General features: G+C 48.1%; 1 protein-coding gene across 1 annotated transcript in view; it reads right to left on the bottom strand.

Moving 5' to 3' along the window:
- The window catches only part of BCAN (brevican), a 44,694-nt gene extending 32,938 nt beyond the window's left edge, over window positions 1-11,756 (bottom strand). The window contains exons 1-5 of the mRNA XM_063146224.1: window positions 11,626-11,756; window positions 9,897-10,289; window positions 6,029-6,203; window positions 2,633-2,760; window positions 830-1,123 (exon numbers count right to left, since the gene is read on the bottom strand). Of these exons, the coding sequence (XP_063002294.1) occupies window positions 830-1,123; window positions 2,633-2,760; window positions 6,029-6,203; window positions 9,897-10,289; window positions 11,626-11,707 (1,072 nt within the window). The 5' untranslated portion in view covers window positions 11,708-11,756. The remainder of the gene's footprint in view (window positions 1-829; window positions 1,124-2,632; window positions 2,761-6,028; window positions 6,204-9,896; window positions 10,290-11,625) is intronic.
- Window positions 11,757-13,620: the final 1,864 nt, after the last annotated feature.

Raw genomic sequence — 13,620 nt, 5'->3', positions numbered from 1 at the left:
ATGGAGGAGCAATGATTTAATGATAAGGTGGTGGATAATATTCCAGAGTAATCTCTTAATGTGGGAGCAGCCTGAATTTCTGCACATATTTAGGAATTCAGAATCGCCTAGCCTCCTTTTTAAGCGGACCCAAATGCACTAGAAGTTCTCCACTGGCCTCTTTTGGGACTTTCCAAATATTCTACAAAGCAATGAGCACATAGAGTTTGCTGCAAGTTTCCAGTCCTCCTGTTTGTTTGCATCTTTCCCTTCTTCAGCTTTACCAATTCACTTATAACTGCAAAATAAATAAATAAGCAATATTGATGGGAATGCATATCCTACTTTTTTCTGGTTGTATCCAGATTTTGTGTGTGTGCCATTTTATCAGTGTGCAGGAGCGCAAGTGTACAACAACAAAACATCACATAGAACCTAATCGCAATACACTCACATAAGACGACATCAAGTTTGCTTTTTAGCAGGGTTTATCAATGCCAATGTACCCAGTGGTAATGTAGAAGAGGGAAGATGGCAAAGCAACTGAAAGAAGTGAATGCTGTGAATTTATTTTTTCAGAAAATGTGCACACTGGAAGGAATTGTTCAAGTGACGAGTGTCTCCAATGCAGAGTTGCCACCTTTCCCCCTGACTCTGCTCCTGTGCCTTTAGCAAGTCTCTGATATGCAGAGAAATGTAGCAGGAAATGCTTTTCCTGGCAAGGAGATCAGGGATGGGAAAAGCAAAGCCAGGTGTAGATCCAGCTGTTGTTTAAGACACAGGAGCAGAACAGGCAAACAAGATGGCAGCCATAATCTAACTTTAACCACCCCAGAAAGAGGCTCTTTACCTCTAAAGCAGTACACGTCATATTTGCTCTGGGGATCCGGAAATCCAGTTTGATTGCGGAATAGGAAGATGGTTTTGACTCCTGGAACATTCCCCCCACACTTCTCCCGGGGGGTCACGATGGGGTAGCGCACACTTCCATCTGCCAGCCATCCAGGGTTGCAGTGGTCCAGACCATCATTCCATGCCGCGTACAGCTGGCCAGTCGTGGCGATCTCCCCTCGCAGGCCCTGGCACTGTGCTTTGGCCTCCTCCCAAGTGAATTTCTCCGGGGAGCTCACCACAAACAGCTCTCCTGCAAAGACAAGGATGCCAGTCATGAATGTTCCAAAAGAGAAGCAATGAAACTGGCTTTGAACATAATTAAGAGAAGTGTACCTATGATTTAGGTATCATAGCAACAAGCAATGGCTTTCGGAGTCAATATGGAGAAAATGCAGAGTGAAAATGTCAGAAATAAACTATGGTGAAACTCACTATTATTTATTTGTTCAGAACATTTCCCTACAACCCTTTAATCAAAATGGCTCCCAGGGCAGATTTGTAAATAAAAAAGTAACATTCAGATCAGTACAATAAAACAGAATGAGACAATAACACAACCAATGGCAGCAATTAACAGCAGTAGTTAAACCATTAATCAGAATTTCCCCACCAGCCTACCCAGGGTTTGGCCATGGAAATGGATGGGCTGGGCTATCAACTGTCCAGACAATGCGGAGGCACTGCTAGTGGGTGGTTCCTCAGGCCAGATGAAGGGGATTCCACTTGTTCTAGAGGGGGCTGCACTCCCCTTGAAATGCTCCTAGAATCATAGAATAGCAGAGTTGGAAGGGGCCTACAAGGCCATCTAGTCCAACCCCCTGCTCATTGCAGGAATCCACCCTAAAGCATCCGTGACAGATGGATCCATCGCTGTCATTAGAGGTGCAAGCAGCCATGAAGCATTTCAGATCAATTATTCTGGGCCCTGCAATGAGGTTTTAAGTTTTGTACTTGGTAGTGGTTTTCGGTTTTGCACCTGAATTATGATTTATGCTGTGTTGGGATGTTTATTGACTTTACACTCTGTTATTCTTTTTATAATGTTTTATTGTATTTGATTATGTTATGTTTTAAAATTTAAATTATACTGTACAATGCCTAGAAAAAATTATGTTATGTGATGTTCAATAAATTAAATAAACAAACCAACCTTTATTTTTTTATGCTCCACCAGTCCTTGTTTTCTTGTCCCAGTCCCTGGCAACTCATTGACCTGATTCTGCCTGCATTTCACCCTTTGGAGAGATCCAGGCATGCAAGACACCTCCAGGTCTCCCAAGGTACTAAATGTTACATTTCTGAGTAGAAGGTTGGAGCATCATGACTCCCATGCATGTGAATGACAATGTGTGCGCATGGGCACAAAACATTCCAGGGCACAGCTGCTCTTCTGTTCTTTCTTCACCGATGTCCAGATAAGAAATGCTGCCATACATGTTAAAAAGAAAGCTGTCCAAGCAGTTCCATTGTGAGATTAAACTTCTTTAGCTGTGGGCTTTTAGAAAGGGGGTCTGTTGATTGACAGACCTACTTCAGAAGGCTTGATGAAGAGCTTCCTGTCATGTGTAATGCAGGGAGAAGCACTCAACGATGATTGGTGTGGCAATTAGGGGCGTTACAAGGAACTGACGTGTGTCCCTACGTGGGGGAAAGGATGCTTCCTGCTGCCTGAGCGTGCCAAAACAGATCGGGCTATCAAGTGCCTGTGGCGGGCTGCATTTCATGAACAGATTTCCTCACAATGTGTGTGTGCTCTTACCATACAGTTCTTCAGCGTAGCAGTAGACATCATACATGTCTTCCGGGTCCACTACACCATAGTTACGAACACCCGGGAACCCATCCATGTCTCCATAACAGGCCTCACGCGGGTTCTGTATGGGATACCTGGGGATAAGGATAGTGCACAAAACTATGGTGACCATATTTGGGAAACCAAAAAAGAGGACACCAGGTGGGGATGGGGAAAAAAAGTGTGCTTTCTGGGTCTTCCAGAAAGCGTGTCATTCCCCCCACCACACTAATGGCAGTCACCATTAATGTTGCGAGGGGGAATGACATGCTCTCCAGAGGCCCTGGAAAGTGTGCTTTCCCCGCCTCTGCTCCAATCGGGGCCTTTTCTATAATGTCCGGGAATAACATGCTTTCCCCTTTAAGGCCCCAATTGGAGCGGGGGGGGGGGGGGCTCCGCACCTCCAGAAAGCATGTCATCCCTCCCCCACTTGCTAATGGCGGCCTTAAAGGGAAAAGCATATCCATTCCCAGATATTATAGAAAATTACAGAAAATCCCCCGACACACAGGACAGTACAAAAACCTGGACTAATCGGGGGAAATCCTGACAGTTTGTCACACTACCCAAAAACCAGCTCCACAAGTTCCCCCTGGCCTCACTATCAGCTGGGCCTATGCCCCTTCTAGGTTCAGGCCTGGCTCCTGATGAGGCTTGCCTGCTTGGCCACTGAGGCGCCCCCCTCTTTCCCAAGCAAGCTTCCCTCATAGCAGGGGGGTAGGGGGGGCTTGTTGTTTCTGTTAGGCTGCGGGGCTGTGGTGGCCATGCACATCATCATCCAAGGCCATCGGGAAGTATGGAACATACTGTATTATACTGTATTTTGTATTTGTGCTTTTAACCTGTTGGTTGTTTTATTATAGTTTTAATTTTTGTGAACCGCCCAGAGAGCTTCGGCTATTGGGCGGTATAGAATCATAGGATCACAGAATAGTAGAGTTGGAAGGGGCCTATAAGGCCATGGAGTCCAACCCCCTGCTCAATGCAGGAATCCACCCTAAAGCATCCCTGACAGATGGTTGTCCAGCTGCCTCTTGAAGGCCTCTAGTATAAAAACGTAATAAATAAATAAACATCTGGATCCCATGGCTCATTATATTCCTGGCATGTGGGCCCACCAGCAAGCATGGACATACATTCCCCAGGGCTCCACAGAGTAGCATCAAGGGCCTAAATGAGTCCTCCCCACTGCCATGACCAGGCAATGTTTGGAAAAGGACAGGGTTGCGGCAAATGTTGCTGGTGGCTGGGAGGAGGCGTGGACCTTGAGGCCTCCTCATTATTTGTTTATTTATTAATTTATTAAAAATTAAAAGGGTAAATCGACACCATTGAGAGCATGACAGGACCTAACTTGGGGAAGGGACTACAACTGAAATTCTTTATTTTTGAAATAAATAGTCTCCTTCAAGCAGATTCTGCATCGAGGCAGGGGAACTTCGTGTCTGAAATGCAGCTAAAAGAAAGAATCATTCCTTAAAGACAAGAAGACCCACGTTTTGTCGTTAGCATTGAATACAATGCAGTTCAAGAAAGAGGCCACACCCTGCATATCACAGAAAGAGTTCCATCACCAAAAGTGCTCTGTGCCCAGTCACCTCCAACCCTTGGGAAAGCATTCCAGATCATTCTCAAAGAATGGGAACTTCTCTTTCCAGATTCTGGCTGTGTATGTGTACATGCACACCCGCACACACTCACACAAGGCCCCCATCTTTACGGCGGTGCTTTGGTGCCATAAAGTGCCTTACACCCGCACTTAGGTTCCTTCCCGGCATCTGCATGGGAAGGAAGGCAAGTGCGAATTTTCTGGCCTGCGCCTCTGGAGAAGTAAAAAAAAAAATGGAGAGGGGGAGGAGAAGAATGGGGCCATTCCTACCCACCACCCCCTTTTAATTTTCTTTATAATGTGTATCTGCGGAGCTCTGCAGATACAAATAATAAAAATAAAAAACAGGGGGGGAAGGAACGAGGCAGACAGAGGAGGACGTGAGAGTGACTGGGCGAACCACGTCTCCCTCTGTCTGCCCGTTCCTACCCACCCACCCCATTTCTTTTTATTATCTGTATCTGCAGAAGGGTCCACCCTATTTTTTTACTTTTCCAGAGGCGCGGGAAAATCAGGGGGTGCCATGGGCTCTGCTGCCAAAAAAGTCAGGGTAAGTGCCCAACTTTTTTGGAGCGGAGTTTCCAGGGTTTCCCCCCAGATGGCTTCGCAAGGGTGGCTGCGTCATGTAGATGTGCCCCAAGATCTCGGGAAGAAAGATGTCTTTCCCATCAACAGATACCTGGGAGATACTTTTACCTGGAGACACCAGTGGCTGAACCTGGAACCTTCTTCCTACAAAGCAGGTGCTCTGCTACTGTGCTCAAATGAAAGGACTAGCCAGAAAGGCATGGATTCCCCGCCCCCCCCCCCTTTACACAGATGCAAGCTACATGTCAAAGGGGTCCCAGGATTCTTTCCTCCTCGTTTTTGTTTTATGTGCCCAATGCAACTTGGGGCATCTCAGCAGACGAAGGCAGGTCGGAAGGAGCTGCTTCACCCCTTTCCCTCCTGTTTGAGCTTCGGCCTCTTTCCCCTTCAGCTCAAATTGTCGTTCTTCAGGCTGTTTATTCATCCATTGAGAGTGGAAAGAGTTAGGGGAGGTTATAGGGACATTGTATCATTCCCCACTAGACATGGAAAAGAAGGAAAGAGATTCTGAGCAAGGAAAGGAGCAGAGGGGAAAGAGAGGTGCCGGCTCCCCACCCCAGCCATGCTCCTTCCGCTCTGTCACCACTTTCCATGCATTCTTCTTCTGCTCAGATCTTGGATGCTCTGTGTTTAAATATATATCTATGGAGAGATTCTGCACAATTTGTGGATTGTAGTGATATGGATTCTCCCCTCCCCTACACACACACAATTGGAGCATTTTCTGTAGAACATTTTGGAATTTTTTCCAATGCCTCATATCTCAGTTTCTCTCCCCCCTCCCCACCATAGCCAATAAAGCACACTTATAGAAGGTTTAAATGTCATGTTTAAACAAATCCAAAGCTTTAGTTTGGATTTATTTTTTGCAGAATGTTTAAGACATGATAACATCTCAATAGCATAGACTGATTTGGGGACACCCTAATTTTAGCTGTGTGTATGCATATCGATATCTATTCTATATAATAATGTGCTTCCTCAGGACAGTCACCTGAAAAAAGTTAATTACAGCTCTGTAAATGGTCACTTCAACTGACCTTGTTGTGCTAGTAATTTTTAGAGACAGAAAACTTTTCATTTTTAGGGACAGAAAACTTTTCATGGAAAAATACAGCAGTATTCCACCCATCTCATTGTAGACTGGTCCTCAAATCTTCACTTACCTGACAGTCTGGTCAGCAATCCAGCCTGCATCACACTGCTCGTAGCCACTGAGGTAGGCAGCGTACAGCTGCTCTGGAGTTGCAATCTGGGCTTGGATCTGGGCACAGGCTTCCTGGGCCTTGGCGAAAGTGTAAGCATAGCGGGTGGAGCCTTCTCGGTAAAGAAAGACGACTCCTAGAAGGTGGAGGAGGGGGGCGTTAGGTACAGTTGGAACAGGTGTGGAATTTCCACTTTGAGGCCCGCCAAACACAACAGATTGGATTCAAGGCCGGAGGATGGAGGCTCCTCCACAGCAGTGTAAAGCAACAGCCTCCCTCGTCTCTCAGGACTTCCTGTATGCAGGAATTGCAGGGCTGGGTTGGGATGGAGCCTCTGGGAAACACTTAGCGTTCAGAAGTCACTTTAATCCATGATGGGTTAATAAACTACTCACATTTTTTAAAATAAATTACTGTTACACCACACACACACACACACAAATAAGCGTAATCTGAGCCCCTCCCCCCAGGCCCTTGTCCTCCCATCCTAGCAGTGGCAGCTGTTCCACCCCCATTGACAACATCGCAGCAGCCTGCATCCACCTTCTGCAATATCCCAATGAGAGGGGAGAGGTGAATTCAGCTCTTCCCGCATCACTTTAAAGCACTGGAAATTTGCAGGATTGGGACCAAACTTTATATACAGCCTCTCCTAGCCAGGAGGCACCCAATAACGCACCATTAAAACCCTGCACAATTACACCCAAAGGAGCGAAAAGCCTGTGTGCACCGAAGAGGGGTTGGCGCAAATAATAAATCCGTGGAAGTTTGCAGGTGCAGGACAAAGCTTCATACGCAGCATCTCCTGGCAAGAATGCACACAAGGCAAAAGAACAACCCTGTGCAGCTGCTGCCACCTGACTCAGACAGAGTTTGACACTTGGGGAGGTTGCAGAGCGCACAACGCAGCCTACTTCCTGTCATTTGCATCGGTGGCTCCGGAAGCCGCCAGAATCAAGGCGGTGACGGCGGCAGATAAGGGACCCGCCGAGGGCCAGCTGTGAAGCGCCGAGGCGTCCTGAACCTTCAGAGCCAATTGGCAGGGTTAAAAAAAATCCCAACTGACGACACGATCACTCACAATGGGTTAAATTTCATTTCATTTCTATACCGCCCCATAGCCCAAGCTCTCTGGGCAATGCATAAAAATTAAAGACCATTAAAATACATTATATGAAGTATAAAACCATTCACATGGTTATGGAATGATCTCCCTGATGAGGCCTGCCTGGTGCCAACATTGACATCTTTTCAAAGCCATGTTAAAACAGATAGCACACACACAGCAACATATATCTAAAACAATTCAAAACTATCCATCAGAGACAATCCAGGACCTGATAAAAAAAGACCGATTATATGCTGCCAAATGCCTGAGAGAAGAGGGCCGTTTTAACATGGCTTTGAAAAGATGTCAATGTTGGCACCAGGCAGGCCTCGTCAATGAGATCATTCCATAAGTGAGGGGCCACCATCATGAAGGCCCTCTTATTTATGGCTTATTTAACCCAATGTGGGTTGTGATATCCTATTCTGCTTCAGAAACATAGGCCACATTCAAGGAGATGCAGGCATAAGACTCTGACGTAGCGGTTGGCATCATTTGTTTCTGCCACAGGGCTCCTAGTATAGAAAGTTGTACCCCTCCTGGAAAGGAAGGAAGTGGGTTTGGCCCCTCCTTGACCAGATGGAGTTCAGTGCCCCATGGTGTGATTCTAGCCAATAGCTCAGAACTCCATGGATAAGAAGAAGGTCTGTCAGGCAGTGGTAAGCAAAAGTCTCAGGTGATGCATGAGTCTGAGGTGCACTGCTGTGCTTTGGAGGTATTTCACTTTTCCTTGTGTGTCATGTCTTTTTTTTTTAGAATGTAAGCCTGAATGTAAAGACTGTCTTCTTTATTGATACATTGTAAGCCGCTCCGAGAGCCTTTTGGCTGAGGTGCGGGATAAAAATACTCTAAATAAATAAATAAATAAATAAATATTTGGGCTGCCTCCAAATATATGGTGACTCAGCTCCAAAGTGATCCAAGGCTGCTCCACCAGAGATTGAGAAGGCAGCATCTTTTTTTGCTTTGGGGGGCCAATTTGATATATTTGTATACCTCCAAGGAGCATTTCTAAGCTCTCTGTAAATGGGAAATGCCAACAGAGAAGGGGGGGGGTGAGGCACAGGGGGCGATGTAGTTCTATGACCGACAGTTCTCGCTTCCAACCAGAGAATAGCTTTACCAGGGCTCTCCTTTTTACTTCCAATCACAGGCTTTGTAGGGAAGGGAGAGAAGGAACTTATCAGAAGTTGTTCCAGTCTTGTCATTGCTTTTTCTGACTTCTGGAAAAAGTGTACACAGTGTACACAGCAGTGTACACAGCTTCTGAGCATTCTCACAGGGAGATGCCTGGTGCCCCAGTGGTGCTTGCCTGGTGCCGCTGGTGTCCCAGCACTGCTGGCACGAACTCCCCAATCAGGGCCCAGGATGTAGAGTTCTACCGAGCTGCCATAACCTGCTCAACTTCCCCAAGCACTTTCCTCCTGGCTGCTGGTCCAGCATCACCTTCCTGCTAAAGGCCGGGGGCGGGGGCTGTCTGCCCACAACTTAGGGGGCCACCAGCTCCACAGAGCCAGGCAGCATAGCGTTGTGGGGCAGAATTAAAGAGTAGGCAGGCAGGTAGAATTTTATAGTTTGCAGTAAACGCTACTCTGATTCATGTATGTGCGTGTGCATACATGTCATACACCATAAAGTCACATACCACATACAGCAAAAAATGCAGCAAATTGTCCACAACCTTCAGGAAAGGAAGGGCATCCTTTTTAAAAACAAACAAACTTTAAAGGCTCTCCTGGCACAAAACCCCGTGCACCTATCCTTCTGAACTTTTCCAGGTACATTACCAAGGGGCTCCTTTAGCTTGCATGTCATATCCACGCACATTGCACACAAACCAAAGAGACCATATGGAAAGGAGTTCAGGGCTCCTGCATCTTTAACAGTTGCACAGAAAAGGCAATTTCAGCAGGTGTTACTTGTATGCATGCAGCACCAGGTGAAATTCCCTCTTCATCCCAACAGTTAAAGTTTCAGGAGATACACTAAAGTGATCAGATACAAAAGATGGCAGGACTCCTGCAGCTTTAACGCTTGTGATGAAGAGGGAATTTCACCAGGAGCTGCATGCATAACAATGACACCTGCTGAAAGGAGGAGCCCTGTCCTCCTTTCCATAGGGTCACCCTATGTAAGTCATAGCTCAAATTTTAAAGGTACTATAATACACTGCACTCTCAATGGGGGATGACTTCCATGGCTTCAGACGCTGAGGCAAAGCTCTGCATGGAGACAGAGCCAAACTGCCACATCAGACCGACCTTCCATCAAGACAGCCCCAAAGCTTCTCTCCAGAGCCATGCAGAGGCGTGGATGGGTGATGCCTGGTGGAAGACAACCTGCAATTGGTCGCCTTCCAACAGGAAGAGGGCGGTGGCAGTGGCGGGGGGGCTCCAGTCCCTGGATGGCCACCCAGAAACCTCACGTTCCCTCCTCTGCGTTGGGATTACCTGACGCCACCCCAGAGGAGGCAAAGCATGGGGTTTGCGAGGGGCGTGGCACCAACCCAGAACTGTGAAGAACCCCCCACCCCAGCTTGAAGGGAGGACAACAGCTTCAAGAAGAACCAAATGGCATGGTGAACCTTCCCAGCACTCCTCAAGCACATGTGGGTTGGGGACTGAGCATCTGCTGCAATCATGTCCAGTGGTGTGGGGCCTGAATTCACTGCCCCGCTTACACCTATACACACACAAGATAGGTAGGCACAGAGTACGTTACCTTTCACCTTCACCTCCAGCGCATCATGCCCATCCTCGATTCCATGCTGGACATCACAGCGGTAGACTCCCGAGTCATTGGAGCGCAGCTCACTCAGGACCAAGGTGGCGTCTGTGACCGAGTCTGGGTAAAAGGGCAGCGAGACTCGGTCGCGGTAGCCTTCGCTCACCTTCACCTTCAGGCCCCGAGCGACCAGGATCTCCGCTTCTCTGCCCTCGGCCAGGAAGGTCCATTTCACTCGGGGCGCCCCCTGGACAGCACGGCGCCCGACGGTTCCAGATGTGGGCAGGGGGCGCAGGTAGGTAACGTGGCAGGGGATGGTGAGGCTGCCAGAAAGCACGGCTCGAATGGGTGGATGTCTTGCAATCGAGACCTGCAGAGCTTCGAGGTCTTCTGGGGGGAGAAGCAAAGAAGGCCCCTGGGTGTTAGGGGTGGTGGTTCTCCTTCCGCACAGGGCAGACTCAGCCTAGGATCCTGGGCTCCCTGCCCTCAACCCTGGGCTGTTTCAGGGGCTTCTTTGCTGTGCTTAAAGGAGCTATGCAGCACAATAGCGCCACTTGCTGCTTGGCAAAGAAATGGCCACACAAGGCATTTGCATGCATTTGATGTTGTTCAGTTTTTGTAAACTGCCCAGAGAGCTTCAGCTATGGGGCGGTATAAAATGCAATAAATAAATAGTCAACAAATGTAATCTTGGAGATTCTGGAGGAAGTGCAAGTTGGCACTGAAATGCAAATTAAAACCTGAGGAAGCCAAGGATGGCCATGAGGGAGACTCCCCTGTCTACATAGTCCTAGCGGAAGCTCAGCCGTCCTCAAAGGCCATTTCAGACCACCATTCTCCTCACAGGCTACCAAGGGAGACATGGGCAGTCATATTGTCATCCAAACCATCTCCTGCGAGGAGCCACACGTGTGGACAAAAGAAACACTCCCATGGTGGTCTGGAAGAAGCTTTACTTTAGAGATAAGTAACTTTCCATCCTAGGATAGGATGGCTCAGGTCAGCCATGTGGTCAGCAATCCATGCAGGCAGGAAACAAGAAGGAGGAGGATGTAGAGGGAGGAGACAGGAAAGGGCAGAGCCAGCATCTCAGCAAAAAAAACAACAACAACCCTCACCTTGATCAGGTACACATTAACTCTTCAGCTCCAGGTTCAGTGACCTGTAGCCCAAGTTCTGCTAACAAGTCGCAGGAACAGAGTCGGCTGCTTTACACAGGGACAGATTGGGGGGGGGGGGCTTGCCTGGTGCTGCCTCCACCCACTGTCAGTGGCTCCCTGGTCTTTCCCTTCCACTGGAGATGCCAAAGGTTGCATCCAACACCAGCAGCACACAAAGCAGACGCTCCGTTACCAAGCTGTGGCTTCCCCAGTCGTACACAGGGCTGTCATCTTGGTCCACCTCGCCCAGGACTTTGACTGCAACCAGCAACAGCTCTCCAGTGCCTTTCTCAGCTCTGCTGCCAGAGACCCTGGAGGCCGTCTACAGGCCTAGCAGCTGTGCTCCTCTGCCACTGAGCTTGGGCCCCGCTATGGGAGGGGCCACTTCAGCCCTTCCACTTATCCCTAGGGGCAGAAGCAGTTTTTCTCTTAGGGGAACATGCAACACCTCCGCCCCTCTCCAGTTCTCCACCAGTACCACCACTTGCAGTCACAAATGGTCCCGTCCCAGTGATCTGCTGGCGGTGCAGCCTCCCCTGTGTCCGCCCCCCCCCCCCCGCCATTACCTGAGCTTTCCCTGGAGAAACGAAATGTATCTGTGGGGACAAACTGGGCAAAGGCAGAGAACACCAGCAGGAGGAAAGCCATGGCGGTTCCTGTTAGGGAGAGGGGGAAATAGAGAAGGAGTCAGGCCCAGAAAGCAAAACCCCAAACAACATTTGGTTGCAATTCACTTCCAAGTGTCCTGGAGGGGGGAAATATATGCATTGGCCTCTGCTCCACTGAAGATTTTCTTTCCCAAAAATATTTTGCTCTTGGAGAAAATGAATGAGTTTGGGGGCGGGGCGGGGGGTGGATAATGTCAGTTTCACGCAAATTCCATTTTGGCAAAATTCAGTAATGAGTGGGTTGGCATATTGACACAACGCCTCTATTGAAACAATGAGGTGAAGCTGGTTTCCTGGCTGGGGCCCTCAAAGGTCTGGGGCCAAAGTATCTGAGGGAACGTTCCCTCCCCTGTGAACCTCCCCAGAGTTTAGGGTCTGTTTAGGGTCTGTTTACAAAGCCCTGTGAGGACTTCCATGGGCTTGTCTATATGCCCAATATACCCTGTCGTGGCTGTGCAGTTGTGCAACATTGTTTACATGATGCAGCTGCCAACTTACTGCCACACTGGGCTTTTCCCTGCAAAACTGTGTTTTTCTGAAGTGTTGTTTTACTGCGACTTTTGCAATTGCTCCATCTTTATTCCAAGAAGCCTTTCTTTAACATGCAGCCTTGGATTTCTGTGTTGTTGTTTTTTGCTTCTTTTTAAATTTTGTTTTAACTGTTTTATTCTGTTTTTATTTTCATTTTACCTTGTACACCGCTCCGAAATTTTTTCAATGAGGAGCGGTATATAAATATTCTAAATAAATAAATAAAGTTACCACATTGCTTCTTCGTCTGTCAGTGGTGGCTTCGATTCAGGTTAAGACGTGGGCAGATCTAGGGGTGGATGGGCAGCGCAGGCATGAGAATGCAGCCCCCCACCAAGGCTTGACAAGCCTCGTAAAGGCCATCATGGTGATGTAAACATCAGGGAATGGAAGTGAGGGCAGTGCATTTGACACATACATTTATGTATTTGACACATAAATTACATGAACTGTAGCAGTGCTGCTGCAGGGCTTTCAAAGTTGCGTAGAGTTCCCATACAAAAAAAGAATTTTTTTTCACAGTTTCCTGTTCCTGCTGTCAGGCAACAGCGCTTCCATTTCCCCCAGGCTGGACACCCCAGGCTCCCTCCTGCCATGTAACTGTTTCTGTTCCACTTTGCAGCAACGATGCAGGCAGCAAAATGTTGTCCTATAGACACAGCCCATCTCTCATGGAGGCCAAGTTGGAAAGCAGGTTGGAAAGCCTTCTCTGCACTGATACAAACCCACTCCATCTGACCCTATGAAGTCTGGAAGAGGAATCTAGGACACCCCCCGCCACCTCAGAATGGGCAAGGGGGCTGGCCAGGCAAAGTAGTCCAGGCTGACCCAGCAGCCAATGCCACCAGCCTTTCCTAATCTGGAACCCTCTGGATGTGTCAGACTACAACATCCTAGATCATCCCTTGCCAGCAGGGGACACTCATCCTATTTACAGACAACACCAAGTTGGGAGAAACAGCTCATGTCTCAGAAGACAGAAAGAAGATTCAAGATGATCTTGACAGAATGGAGGACTGGGCCAAAGTAATGAAAATGAATTTCAACAGAGAAACACGCAAAGTTTTGTGTTTAGCTAGGCATAATCACTTGCTGCGACAGCAGTACATGTGAAAAGGATCTAGGGGATTTTGTAGACCACAAGCAAAAGACGCGTCAGCATTGCGATGTCACAGTTAAAAGGCCAATGCAATCCACAGTGGGCTACAGAATCAAAGAGTGCTTATCAATGGAACCTCCTCAAACTGGGGAGAGGCAATGAGTGGGGTACCGCAGGGCTCAGTCCTGGGCCCAGTGCTCTTCAACGTTTTTATTAATGATTTGAATGAGGAGGTGCAGGGAATGCCTATCAAATCTGCAGAC

This window comes from Elgaria multicarinata, chromosome 21 (genome assembly GCF_023053635.1).
Source record: "Elgaria multicarinata webbii isolate HBS135686 ecotype San Diego chromosome 21, rElgMul1.1.pri, whole genome shotgun sequence".
Lineage (NCBI taxonomy): Eukaryota > Metazoa > Chordata > Lepidosauria > Squamata > Anguidae > Elgaria > Elgaria multicarinata.
This window is presented reverse-complemented; position numbering and strand designations above follow the sequence as displayed.